The 14,930-nt window shown below is 39.6% G+C and overlaps 1 protein-coding gene across 1 annotated transcript in view; it reads right to left on the reverse strand.

Moving 5' to 3' along the window:
• The window catches only part of AHCYL2 (adenosylhomocysteinase like 2), a 53,092-nt gene extending 39,302 nt beyond the window's left edge, over positions 1-13,790 (reverse strand). Inside the window, exons 1-2 of the mRNA XM_077770747.1 lie at positions 13,734-13,790; positions 4,265-4,373 (exon numbers count right to left, since the gene is read on the reverse strand). Of these exons, the coding sequence (XP_077626873.1) occupies positions 4,265-4,373; positions 13,734-13,790 (166 nt within the window). The remainder of the gene's footprint in view (positions 1-4,264; positions 4,374-13,733) is intronic.
• Between the last annotated feature and the right edge of the window lie 1,140 nt (positions 13,791-14,930).

The following is a 14,930-nucleotide window of genomic DNA, read 5'->3' on the forward strand; positions in this document are numbered from 1 at the left end:
ATAACAGTAGAGACCTGTGTGTCAATGTGCAGCAGATTTCACTGATGAATAACACTCTAGAAATATGTGAAAAGCTATGTTAGCAACCAAGATACAAACAAACAAACAAAACTTTGTTACTTGGAAAAATCTGAAAATATGTTATAAGTTTTATAAGAACCAATTATGAACTAAGGGACTTCAGCTTTCCTATCTTTAACCAATTACTCACTGCAAAAACAGCTTTTTCAGAAATATATCACTGAGATTGATTTGATTTTGAAGAAAAGCCTCATCTGTTCATCTGCTTTTATAAGGTTTTGTGCTTAGGGAAAGTTTCTAGAAGTTCATTTCTTATAAACAATTTCAAGAATAATGCAGGAATTTCAGGAATTAATGTACCCTTTTTCGACCTGGGTTCCACTAGAATTAAGCCCTAATGCCTTGGAGCATCCATCAGATCTATCAATTCACTTCTATCCATCTGGAAGTGTACTAGTTATGAAACATCCTTTAGAGAGAAAATAGTCTCTCCAATCCTTTTCTGTGTTCTGTGACTCTGAAGAGGATCTCTGGTTGAGAAAGGCTGGTAGAGGCTTCGAAATGAAAGCATGACAAAACTTGGCCTAGGATCTTTAGGCAGGGAGAGTAGGCCATAGACTACCCAAGCCTCCAGGTAACTTCAGCAAAACAAGCACTCTGGATAGGAAGGTACCTTTTTCTGAAATGTCGTAAGTCTTCTTCTAGCTGTTCACATACTATATCAGAGTGTGGGTATATATCAGAGGGTATATGAGGGTGTACCACAGACCTCAACAAGAATATAAAGTATATGTCTCTGGACACCTTTCATCAACATTTATTAATCAAGCACTTGTTAGGTTAGACATTTCTAAATGTGGGGAATAGAGCAGTACAAAAACAGACAAAAATCTCTACTCTCATGGATCTCATATTCAAGTAAGGAGAGAAAGACAATAATAAATTATAATACATAGTATACATAATAAGTGCTGTGGAGAAAAATTAAGGAGGAAACTTTGATAGGAAGTGTTGGGTGGGATGTTTGTACAATTTTAAGAATAGCCAGAATAGGCCTCAAGGAGAATGTGACTTTTAGTTAAGAACTGAAGGAGGCAGGATACCCAACTAGGATATCTTAAAGGACCCCAGGCAAAGGAAATAGCAAGTGCAAAGAACTTAAAGCAGGAAAGTGCCTGGCATATTTCAGAATAACAAAATAGTGGTAAGGAGCCACTAGTGTGGCTGGGGTGAAATGAAGAGGAGGGAGGTTCGGGAATGTAGTGATGTGACTAGAAATGTAATAGGAGGGAAAGGGCTGCATGGGCCATTGTAAGAACTTTAGCCTTTACTTAGAGTGAGACTGAGAAGCCATTGGAGGGTTTGGAACAGAGACTTGATATTACTTGACTGACTGATTTCAAGAGAATGAATCTAGCTCTAGTGCTGTGAATAAACTGGAGAGAGGCAAGCTTAGAATTCAGGAGCTCCGTTTTTAAGACATGGGACATTTGAGATGCCTATAAAACATCAAGTGAAAGGACTGAACAGGCAGTTGGATACATGGATTGAGTGTATAGGGGAGAGATTTGAGGTGGAGATAAAATCTGAGAATCCAATATCAATACACAGTATTTATAACTACGAGGCTGCACGAGCTCATGTGGGAGAGTATAAGCAGAGAAGAGGTCCAGAGACTGATCTTGGGGCTTTTCAATGTTAATTTCTGTAGTCGCTTCAATGATAATGTATGCTGAAAACGGTTCCAAGTTTTTAATTGACATGTATTTGCATATCAAATTTGGAAAGCTATGAGTCAATTTCATTATTCTTGGTCTTCATTTGATAGATTAGGAGCTCTTTCTGTAGCACCTCGTATAACTTCTCACTGCCTCTGTTATGACATCACAAGCTATGAAAGTTTTCCAGGATCACACAAACAAATCACATATGGATCAAAGCCTAGAAAATCAGTCTCTCCTAACTGCCAGTCCAGGGCTTGCCAATTGTTTATGCAAAAAAACAAAAAACAAACACAAAACGAGATACAGTGTATCTGAAACAGCTGTAAAAGAAGCAAACATCATCTTAGGTTTCATTTTATTTTTATTTAAAAAAAATTTTTTAAATGTTTTATTTATTTCTGAGAGAGAGAGAGAGAGAGAGTGTGAGCAGCGGAGGGTCAGAGAGAGAGGGAGACAAGAATCTGAGACAGGCTCCAGGCTCTGAGCTAGCTGTCATCACAGAGCATTAGGCTTCATTTTTAAAGCACTGGGTTTATGGAAATATCACTTCCTATAGACTATTTCAGATCATACCTGGAATATTAAAGTCATAGGCATATTTTTAAAAGGATACTTAATCTGGAATATATCCAGATGAGGACAACTAGGACAACGGGATCCCCTGAAAATGGTGATTTTTATTTCTATGTAAAACCATTAAATTCCAAGGATTATATAAGAGCTCATCAGAGCTAAATGACTAGATAAAGCAAGAATCATCCTATCATCTAAAATGCTCCCAAAGAAGCCAGATGGCCATTTGTCAGGGATACCATCAAGGTAATTCTAGCATCCAGTGGGAAGTTGAATAATTGATCTTAAGTTCTTTTCTTTTTTTTTAATTTTTAAACTTTTATTTATTTTTGAGAGAGAGCACTCAAGAGTGGGGGAGGGGCAAGGAGCGAGGGGACAGAGAATCTGAAGCGGGCTCTGCACTGACAGCTCAAACTCACGAATTGTGAGATCATGACCTGAGCCAAAGGCAGACAGACACATAACCAACTGAGCCAGCCAGGCACCCGATCTTAAGTTATTTTATTATCTCCAGAATGTTTTGACTCCATGCTCCTGAATTTAATTTCTTTAAATGGATATATAAGGTTGACAATTTTTGAGTCGTTCAACCTAAAAGGTCCAAGTTTTCCAGAGTGACATCAGTCAATATCACTCACTAATGAGGTATACTAGGCAACTATGTGTTCACTTAGAAACCAAGGATATCAATCATACTTTCTAGGTAAGTATTTGTTTTATAAGTACCCTCCCTACATATAGGGGTTCAGTAGGAAGGCAGGCATTGGTTTTCTCTGCAGGAACACAATTGGAAATGTGGCTCTAGCGTGTAGGGAGAAGACTGAACTGGTGTTAAAATTTAGTATAGTTATTGTTTAGTATGAATCTTTAAACAAACTCAGTCTAAAATTTTAACCACCATTTTATAATTCACAATTCACAATTAGTTTGGTTTCCAGAGTTACATTAACTAGTTCACGAATTTTCAACACTGGCTATTGCAGTAGAATAAGACAGGTACTCAAGTCAGTATCTTTACACAGAAATCCATAGGGATTTAAATCATTCCATTATAGGGGTGGGGGGCAGGAGGGAATAAAAAGAGAAATATAACAAGTGTAAATAACAATCTACTCAACCTAAAAGCTTCCCAAACAAGCTTTCTTCAACTTTACATAAATACTACTTTCCTATTTGTGTGAAGAACAAATAAAATTTCAGGTCATGATGAAATATTTCTAAAGAATATTACTATTTATAATGTGAAGAGATAACTAGGGCAAACATTCAGCTTCCTACTATATTCCAACAGAAAAGCAAAATAAAATAGCTCCATATTAGATCAGATACATTCTAGTCTTTGTTGCACAAATGGCCAATGCCTTCAAGGGGTCCTACGTGATAATAGCTGATCTGGCATTAAATGATAGCACAGCTCCACAGCTCATAATTTGAATTAATGCTACTGCAGAGGAAGGAAGGAGTGACAAGCAATACAATGGCATAGCTTAGAAGAGAAGGCAAAGGGCTCACTAGAACTAGGGCTCTCTTGAATGTTTTCTTTGTTTCTTGGGGCAATTAAAGTTTCCTTCTTAATTTGTAAGTACTGGATGGAGGGATGGGGAACTCCTCTTATTTTCAAAGAATGGAAAAACACAAGTCTTTATACATGCTGTTCAATGAAGGTCATCAATGAGTTACATATGCTCATCCTCTGAATAAATCAGAATTTAGTTGTGTTAATCACCCTCTTCTGCCATTGTTGGAAGAAAAGACCTCTATTAGACTCCACCCTGAATCCGCAAGAGGAATCCCAAGATTCCATCCAGAATTTTGGTCTAAATTTTTACTGAAGAGTCAAAGTGTTTATTCCAAAGCACAGGTTTGATGGTACTTAATTAGCCTTGGATGGACAGGAAGGTCCATTGATCACACCAAATTAGCCTCCAGAGCAGCTCAGTACTCACCTGAGCTGTAGCTGTCAGTAGATGACTGAGAAATGGAACGAGACAGAGAGCGACGTCCAATTTTGGTGGGACGTTTGTTGAATTCTTGCTTCTGGTCAGCAAATTGGATCTGCTAAGAAAAAGAACTGTAGTTATATAAAGAAAAACAACCTTCACTTTGAGATTGCAGTTCAAGGCTTGCATTATAGGATATTATCTTCCTTTGCAGTTGATCTGATTCTACCAACCCATTTTTGGAATGTTAAGACTTTTTGGACTGAATGATTTTTCATTCTTTACCTACTCTGTTCCTATCAAATTTAAATCTTTGCTCAACTCTGTGGCCATATACCTTTAAAATAAAATTGTGACAAAAAAAATAAAAAGAGAGAATGGGATGTTCTGGTTAAAATAAATTTTTAGAAAGTTGAGTCATATTCCTTTCTATTGTTTCACTGAAAATTAAAGCTGGAAAGAGTCTTTGAGACTATCTATTCTAATATTCATATATCTAGATGAGAAAAATGCAAGGTACAGGAAGGTAAAGTGATTTGTCTTCGGATTTTAAAAGTCTCACAGGAAATGGGATGAATAATAAAAAAAGTGGGGGGGGGCTTTCCACTAAGAACTTTCTGAAGCTGCATTCAAATCCTGACTATACCATTCATTAGCTATGTGATGTCGGTCAAGGTGTTTTGTGATCCACATTTTCTCATAAATACAACAAAGATAAAAGTACTTACCTCACAAGTTTTAGAGAGTATTAAATGAAGCAATGCACATAAACTATTAAACATAGCAGTAGATTCAATAAATCCACCCCCGACTCCTACCTCTGCAATTCACTGTTCTTATAACTCTTACAGGTAGTCACTCTAGCTTTTTAAAGGCTTTCTAGAAATATATTAATTAGCTTTTCAATACTAATAAGTATAGTAAATATACTATATTTATTATTTTTAATGGTTGGTATCATAGAATACCTAAAAGCCACAGGATTGATCATCTATTAACTATAACACAACAGATGTAGAAGGAGCAGATGACAGGACTGAATGTATATAGACAGCAATGCTCTGGAGGTTGCATTTTGGACCAATACTGATGATTTTCTTACAATTTTATCCCTTTCTCCTATTGTTGGAGGTTCCAGCTGAAAGTTCATAGAATTTATTCAATAAATAACATTTCTTTTTTCTTTTTAGCCCTAATTGAATGTTTGTATAATTACATGGATTATTCTGGATCCAAGGTGGCAGAGAGGCAGGAAGGATCAACAATCTCACAACTACCTTTCATGATAAAAAGATGATTCCCTGGGGCACCTGGGTGGCTCAGTCAGTAGAGCATCCAACTCTTAGTTTTGGCCCGGTTCATGATCTCACAGTTTGTGAGTCTGAGCTCCGTGTCAGGTCTGTGCTGACAGTGTGGAGCCTGCTTGGGATTTTCTCTGTCTCTCTCTCTCTGCCCCTCCCCCACCCCCTCCCCGTCAAAATAAATAAATAAACTTAAAAAAAAAAAAAAGATGGTTCCTTGATGGGGAGGACACAGACACAGCGTACCAGAATGAAAGCAGCAACTGACAGCTAGTATTTCCTGCAGTCAGAGGCAATTATTCGGTTGCCCAAATAACTATTGGGTTATTTGAATACTAATACTAATTAAGAGACTAATGCCAAACTGAATTAGCTTAGGGGAATTACCTTTTAGGGGAATTCCTACCACTTTCATAGCTATACCAACAAATGAAGCTTGGGTTAGTACCTTAGAGTTTGCAACTTGTTTTCAGTAATAGGAAAATTCTCTTTGCAAAGTGAAAAATGGCAAAATTGATTATTTTGCTAAAGTAGCAATTTATTTCAAAAGGATAAAGTGCTCTTTCTATGCACGCCCATGGGATATACGTGAACTTCCACATACTTCTCCTAGTACAGCACTTACCACACTGAATATAAGTATCTATTTGTATTCTATAGGATACAGATCTGTAGGCACAAATGCCTGGCACGTAGAAGGCAATCGCATGCTAAAACAATGAACCTGAAGTAGCCTAGTCTATCTTCACTGTCTGTACTTGGTTGGATATTAAGTAAATGTAAGCCTAAGCCAAATCTAAAGTTAAAAAAAATTTTTAGGGCAAAAAAAGGTGGGCCGGGGAAGGTGGGTGAAAAGATGGGGAAGGGGCTAGCAGTCAAGCTGAAAACGCTGGCTTTCATTTCGCACAACCCTCGTTCAAGACAAAGATGTGTTTTTCCCCCCTCAGAGGCCCATCTAGGAAAAGGAGCAGTAATTGAGTTTCCAAAGGCCAGGATGAGTCACTAACTTCAGCAGTGCCTCCTTTTAAGAAAGTAACAGATAAACCCTGCCTCAGATATGTTAACAACCCCCTCCCACCCACACACCACTAGAGGGGGCCAGCCACTCTGCTTCTGTAGATTTGTAGGATCGGGGTGGGTGGGCGCACACCACTTTACCCCAATAACACTAAACCTAAACCATCTGGCTGCTCATCTTCTGAATCCAGTTTCCTAAGCTGAGCTCTCTTCTCTACAGTCTTCTCCACTTACAGTAATTCTTCCCGCCACGTCTTTTGGCACCAAAGAAGACCAGGCTACGCTGGCTTTCTCCACTCAGAAGAGGGTCCTAAGTCATGTTTACTCATTAGACACTGACCTCCATTTTAAGACAGAAGAATATTAGGAAGAGACTAACCACTTATATAGAATTAGTTATATATACTTTCCCCAAGAAATAAATGTTTATCTTTTTCTGACAACCACAACACAGGATTTAAGTAGGTCATCCCTGGGGCCCAATTCTCAATTCTCCTTAAATGCCATTACACTCTTCACTCAACAGTTCATCTTGTAATACAGTAATCTACTTACCCCAGGTGGGGTACTCTGGAACCTTCTGAACCCCTAACTTTCCTACCTTGTTTGAAATCAGGGTCCTTTATGATAACCGTCCTTTTCCATTTCAGAGAGAACTGTCTAATTCCAATAAGCAAGGGAGGGAAAGAGTCTGTTAGGAGAAGGGCAGCTCACCTTATGCCAGAAGCAGGGATGAAAGCAGCAAAGGAAGGAAAAAGCAGCTGACCTTTTACAAGAATGGCTATAGCAGCGGCAAGCCAGCTAAATAAGTGCTTAGCCTCACCTGGGCTTTAATCCCAGAGTTGCCATTGACAATGTATTTCTTCTTGTTGCTCAGCATAGTGACATTACCAGCCCTACTGCCACCTCTCCGGTCCAGGGACCCTTGTGGGTAGGCCTTTAAACTTTCCGCATCAGCAATTCTGTTGGCTCTGGTTCCAGCTAGCTTTTTTTTTTTTTTTTGGAGGGGGGGTACCCTTCCCTGGAATCCCTGAGGCAGCAGTAGAGCCCAATTTAATAAGGCATTTCTGTTAGTGGCTCATCAACCATTCCTAATTCTGGTAGCTGTTTTGCTTTCACTTTTTTTCCTAAACACCTAATTACACGATCCTCTGACCTCTAAACCTTAACAAGTCCCTTGACAAGGCCCAACTTGCATGCGCATAACAATAGCTTATTTATATAACCAGTGCACTTTTTTGCCTACTATAATTAACTTGCTAATTAGGTTCCTTTTTAACCTTACCTGCTCCTTTTCCATGTCAGATGATTTTGGTTAACCTAGTCTCATTAGAAAAAAATTAACTACAGAGCCACTAAAACAATGAGGGAATTTATTAAGAAGGTGAGGGGGGAAAATGGTGCCACATGCTGAGGCAGCCTCTCCTCTACACCCGGTGTCCTTGGGTTTGTTGGACTGAGGACACAGTTTCAGCTGTCACCAGGGAAATCAACTTTCTCACACCGTTGCTTTACTCTTAATGGTGCATCTTTTATACAGGTTTTGACGTACGGTTTCTAGTCCCAACTCAAGATTGTTGCTGAATTAGGTGGTGAGTGGCTTTGCTTTTTTTCAAAGTTTTTCAAAAAACTGCGTGTTTCATGGGAAGTGTGACTACAAAGGAGAGTTTCCTATTTCCTCAGAGTTCCCAGAATCACAATGACCTTGTTACATAGCAAATAAAGAGTCAAATGAAAGGGGCAAGAATCACATTATTTACTTGTCAATTTCTCAAAGAGACCCACTAAAAAGGAAAGCCACATTCAACTATATGTTACAGAGACAGGGGTGTGAATGTGATTTGAATTCTTCCTTAAAAATAGAGACTGCTTACTGAGCACGAGAGAGAACATAAAATGGTAGATTCTTTTTCTAGGATAATCTTTGAGAGAAAAGGACTCTGGAAGAATGGAATAAAGGGAGAAGGGCATATATTTATTAAGTTCCTACTATGTATACATAGCCCTGCGTATTTGTTACTTCTAGTAATCAGTATAAGAATCTTACAAAGTCAGCATCATTATTCCCATTTGACAAATTAGGGAAGTGCAGCCCTGAGAGAACAAATGATTTGCTGGAGATCTCACAGCAAGTCAGTGATGGACTGGAATGGGAGCCTGTGTTTATGACAGAGCCAAAGTTCTTTCTACGACACCACACCTTATGATATTAATCAGAAGATCAAAAACTCCCCTGGTCCTAATCCCAGGTGTCCTAGCTCCACCGCATTCCTCTTAATTTATCTTTAAACTTATTTGATTTAAAATTACTCTTTAGGGGCGCCTGGGTGGCTTAGTCGGTTAAGCGTCCGACTTTCACTTAGGTCATGATCTCGCGGTTCGTGGGTTCGAGCCCCGCGTCGGGCTCTGTGCTGACTGCCAGCTCAGAGCCTGGAGCCTATTTCGGAGTCTGTGTCTCCCTCTCTCTCTGGCCCTCCCCTGCTCACGCTGTCTCTCTCTCTCCTAGAAATAAATAAAAAAATATTAAAAAAAAAATAAAATAAAATAAAATTACTCTTTAAATTTACTTTCTTATTAGATCAAGTCTCAGAAATTATATCATCCCACATGATCTTAGGGGCTCTGATCAAATCACAATTCTGAAATGGCTAATCATAGAATATGGAATCTAACAGCTATTTAATTGGCAACTGCCCAATGTTACTACCAAAAGTTGAAAGAGAAATTGAACTCAAATATGATGTTTGCCATCACCCATGACAATCCTGATCCTTACTCATAATTTCACCAAGACAGACAGACCAGTCTTTTTCTGCATGTATGACGAATCTCTAAACTTCTGCTCTTCCTAGTACCCTCTCAGCTGGTTCTGGATTGTCCTCGCTCAGCTGAAAGGGAACTTTTTGGTCCATATTGCTTAACTGAATAGGTCTGAGCCAGAGGGAGCCGCAGATCTATACCAGATCCAACTAGAAGACATTTTAGGACATTATTACTGACAGGAAAAGCCTTACAACTCAATAAGTTTATCTAACAAAGTAGTTCTCAAATGTTAGGTGCATCACAGTTACCCACAGGGCTTATTAAAGGGCACTGCTAAGCCCCATCCCCAGAGTTTCTGATTTAGTAAATCTGGCTGGGGCCAAAGATTCTTCATTTCCAACACGTTTCCAGGTGATTTAATGCTGCTGGTCTGGGACTACACATTGAGAACCACTGCTCAAACACTTTCTCCAAGCATGAATAAAGCAGCCCTAATGCTCTGGACTCTTTCCTTAGCCAACCATTTTATTCTGTGACAACAACCGTGGAGGCATATTCAGAGGCAGAAAAGAAAAGGTTACTTGAAAGGTCAGAGAATAGAATGAGGTGATCCTTTCTTTATACCCAACACAGGATATAAAGAGAACTCAGTCTAACTCTGATTTTCACAATTTAAAGCTGTTAAGAATAGATCGTTAATACATTAAGAAAAATAGGACTTGTGAGGAGGAAGAAGATCTATTTACCCTAAAGAGGATCAGGCCAAGGGAAAACAATTCTTTTTCAAATATATAAAGCAGTATTACAAAGGATGATCATCAATGGTTCTCTTTATCTCCATTTCTTAACATTTCAGCACTTAACACCAGTAATCCTCATTTGTAATGAGAACAATAAATATCTACTTTGCCTATGTCAAATGTGTGCTGAGTATATAAGAGGGTTTTGGAGACTACATAATGATACATAGGTACAAAATATTAACATCTCTGTCCTTTTAGTCACAAGTCCTTCACCTAGAGTGAATGGATGTCTAGACCGCCCCACAACACAGAATGCAAACATTTGTGTATGTGGATATTTTCCTGGGGAGAAGGCCATAGTTTTCATCAGTTTCTCAAATGGATCTCTGCATTTAAGTGTCAATCTTGACCCAGAGTTATAGTCCAGCGACCTCCACCATCATTTACTAGATGCCTTACAGATTTCTGTTCCACTTCCAAGGAGACATGGTTCAAGCATTCTTAGACACATCTCTCTCTTCCAAGCCAAAGAATCTGCCTGAACAGATTCTTCACCTAAAACAGAGATTATTTCTAGCCACAAGAAAACCGGGAAACCACCAGCTGGCTGGGTACTCAAGAAAGTCAATCAGATTTCCTATGGAAAAGTACCAAGTACTACAGACAGCTTGGATGGGAGGAGGAAATATTAAAATGTAAAAACTTAACAAAAAGGTTACTGCTGATCTCCATACACATAAAAGGGGTTATTTCACCTACCAGCATAGACTAAAGATTTCTCAAGGGAAGTAAAAACATTAATAAGGACAGTCTTTAAAAGGATACATTCCCATACTCTGGTTTCTCTTCAGATCATATAAATCTTTCACCTTTTACTAAAAGGATACATTTCCCAACCTTTTAGCAGTAAAATTCCTGAACAAGGCTAAAAAATCCTTCACATGGAAACAGCTGAGGACCAGAGCCTCCAGAAGTTTTCCAGTGACTGACAGAATGTTAACTTGAAGGTCTACCTTATCAATTTTCAAGATGGGGGTTCTTCGAACTTCATCCTGGTTTATTTATTTCCCTAATGGAAGTCAGAGATGTGAGTACTGGCAGCTGCTGTCTGTGGTCTGAGTCCTATTCTCTGAGGGGTATGCGAGTCTTACTGCTGTCGATCATTAACAAGGGGGGGACTTGTTACAATGCACCTCCTCTGCTAAATTTTCCTCCTGAAAGAAGGTTTGAAAGCTTTGTAATGTTTCCTTTGGAGTCAAGGACAGTCTCAGTCGAAATTTAATTACATTAATATATAAACTGGAACATGAGTCAGACATTTGGTCAATAAATTGAAATTTTGGCCCAACATGGGAGATGGATCCAGGGTTTTCTCTTGGGGATTAAAAAGCACTCTAATATTTCATAGGCAAGGTCTATGGACAATATACACTAGAGAATGCTCGGTGGCCCACTTTGCTGGCTAAGTGGCTATCAGTGGCAGCCTAATGAAGTACTACTTCCCGACCAGGTCAGAAATTAATGACTTATGTGGTATCTGAAAGAAAGCCTCAAGAGGCTAATCTTTGGCAAGGAAAAGATAGATGAAAAAACTGACAAGCCCTTCCTTACACTTTCTTGCTGTTGTTAAAAAAATTGCTGATCAAAGGTATTTTCCTGGTTTTTGAGAGAGAAGCGCCAAGAAATCTCTAAGTGAGAAATGCCGTATTGAAAACAAAGCAGAGTTGTGCTTTATTAAAGAATGTCTTCTAAAAGTTGGAAAGTCCTAGATCATATCACTTAAGTAACAGTCACTAACTCGTTTAGAACAGTTTTCTTGTTCCCATAAATAAAAAGAAGTAAAAGTTTGGTAGGAGCTCCTGTGGAGAGGATATACTGAGAAGATAAAGTAGTGAGGACTATTATCAGAATAAGAGTTATATACTAACCCTTAATATAGCAACTCTACAAAACATTTGATTCTTTTTTTTTTAATATTTTTATTTATTTCTAGGAGAGAGAGAGAGAGACAGCGTGAGCAGGGGAGGTCAGAGAGAGAGGGAGTCACCAGGCTCCAGGCTCTGAGCTGGCAGTCAGCACAGAGCCCGACGCGGGGCTCGAACCCACGAACCGCGAGGTCATGACCTAAGCGAAAGTCGGACGCTTAACCGACTAAGCCACCCAGGCGCCCCACAAAACATTTATTGATTCTGAGTCGACATACTAATGTTCTATGGAATTCTTCTGTAATATTCCTTTATAGAAGTACTAAAGTATAATATCTTACTGTGGCAAAGAAAACCAAAATTCGTGCTCCTCTTTCTTATTATTAGTGAGTAGCTGGAGATTCAAACACAAACTTAAAATCCAACTAGAATTATTATGTGAATCCTTTCCATCAATTTTAAAACACTGCATTATTTGATATAAGCCTGTAAATGGGAAGGATTTCTTTCCATCAAACATTTTAAAACTAAGGACAAGGTTCTGAAACAACACTAAGAACAGCAACAGCAAGGCATGCCTGGGTGGCTGAGTCGGTTAAGCGTCCAACTCTTAATTTCAGCTCAGGTTCAATCTCATGGTTCGTGGGATGCAGCCCCGTGTTGGACTCCACACTGACAGTGCTGAGCCTGCTTGATATTCTCTCTCCCTCTCCCTCTGCCTCCCACCATCAAAATAAATAAACTTAAAAAAAAAAAAAGAACAACAGCAATAACCCCAACACAAAAAATAAACAATAGTTGTGACAATGAGAGTTGAAATGCAGGCTCCTCAGTTGGGCTTTTGTCAGGCTCACTATACACGCAATCTCATTACTGATGGTAATTTCTTTAAGTCCATAATTCCGTAAACACTGAAAAGAACTTAGAATATGTTATATACTGTCTAATTAGTTTTCCATAGGTAAATCATATATATAAACATAAGGCTGGTGTAGATTGTAACAAATCAGGCTAAACCAGGAGAGACCAGACAGTTAGGAACATGAGAATAGTTGCTAAAAGATTTTAAATCAAAAGTTGAAATTGGGTCTAAAACACTAGATGTTATGTACTAGTTCTCATCAATAAATAAATCCTTATATTTAAATTACATAAAAAATATCTATCGGGCAAACATTGCATTTTGAAGAACACTACCGAGAGAGCTATAGTGACTGCCCTTTAGAAATATACATATAAAGAATGGGGAAATGTTTTGACTGCAGGGAAAGAATGGGCAGTTAGGGGAGAAACATCTTACATCTTTCCAGAGACTTGAGAGACCACCATTACTACAAGTTCTGGTTTTCCCCCTCACTATTCTTTTTCTCTACCCCCATGAGAAAGAAACTAAGCATTAGCCTGCAAACAGAGCACAAAGCACTCCCAGGATAACACACTCCATGCGGTTTGCCAGCAGCACTAGGAGTTCTCCAGCCCAGCACACACAGCCAGGCAGTAAGCTGACTCTGGCCAGGCAGCTCCCAGACCTTTCCCAGTTTCACTTGCAATTAAGAAACAGGGGTGATCCAGGACACAGGAGCTAATCAGAAATTAGAGTAATAATTGCTCTCCCACCCACACATCTTGGTAGGGACTTTGTCACAGGTGATCCCTGTCACCTGTCAGAAATGGTTGCCTCATTACCAAGAAACAGAAGGAAAAGCAAAGCGACCAAAGAACTCACCATCCACTCAGGCATGTGAAAAGCTGAGGTGCCCTCATTACCGTCCCACTTCTCCATAGTGCAGGCTTGGGTAATCTACGTCCTGAAGCAAAAGGGAAAACTGGTTTGGAAATGCCAGGGTTTTTTGAGTGCCCCAAAGCAGAACCAAACCTAGTGATTCAGAAATTCACAATATCTAGCAGAAGCTGCATCCCCTTTCAAAGAGGCTTTCTATTCAAATTAAGATCATTAGCCAACTGCCTGACAAGTCCCTTACTGGCCCCCTTCAAACCTTCTTGCTTTTGATTCAGTATCAGAGGTGATGCAAAGTTCTGCACCCAGGCACTGAACTTCCCACAGGACACTCACTGTTTAATGCTACCCACTCAACCACCACCTCCCCAGTGGACACTTTCTGCGGCAACAGTCAGGCTTCCTCTCTTTCTCTGTGTGTAAGGCACTTGTTAATTTTCTCCCGCCCCTCAGGACACGTCACTGGAGGTGCTGATACCAAGATCAATAAGGATCGAGGTCAAGAAGGCACTCCCATTTCTCAAGAGTTGCTTGATTTGGATCTGTAAACAGGCGTTTCCTTGAAATCAAGAGTTCCTTATGGCTTTCAAGTTTAAACAGCTATGCAGAACCTCCCCATCTGCTCACACCAGGGGTCTGGCACCAAACTCAGGCATATCTCAAGTTAAATTCTTATTGCAAGGGAGATTTGATTCAGATGATGCCAGGGAAGATCTCTTAGAAAATCAGAAACCAGAATCTCTGAAGAAAGTTCTGGGACCACAACTCCCTCTGCTGGCTCCCTGTGCGATGTACATGAAGGTCCAAGGGCCTTCAGCTGCAGAAACAACATAGGTCCCAACCGGAAATGAGCAGCTGACCTGAGGCGAGTCAGGAGCTACGACAGTGTAGGTTTAGAGGAAGCCAAAGTTTCCAATCAAGACTAGTGCTGCCTCCAAGTTCCTAGCCAAAGTGGGTTTTTATTCACCAGTCTGGTTTTGGGAAGAGACAGGATGCCAACACAGTAGCCCGATATACTATCACCTTAAGGGACCTCCGAAGCTGTTCCCTCTTTAGGTTCCTATACCAGCTCCCTCTTCTCTGCATACTTCAGAAGTTTGGAAATAAGATAAAATTAGAATAAAGGTGGCCTAACCTATTGTACCTGCTTTGCTCATTCCTAGGGCATGTTATCCAGTAAGAGTA

Source organism: Crocuta crocuta, unplaced genomic scaffold (genome assembly GCF_008692635.1).
Source record: "Crocuta crocuta isolate KB4526 unplaced genomic scaffold, BGI_CrCroc_1.0 scaffold266, whole genome shotgun sequence".
Taxonomy (NCBI): Eukaryota; Metazoa; Chordata; class Mammalia; order Carnivora; family Hyaenidae; genus Crocuta; species Crocuta crocuta.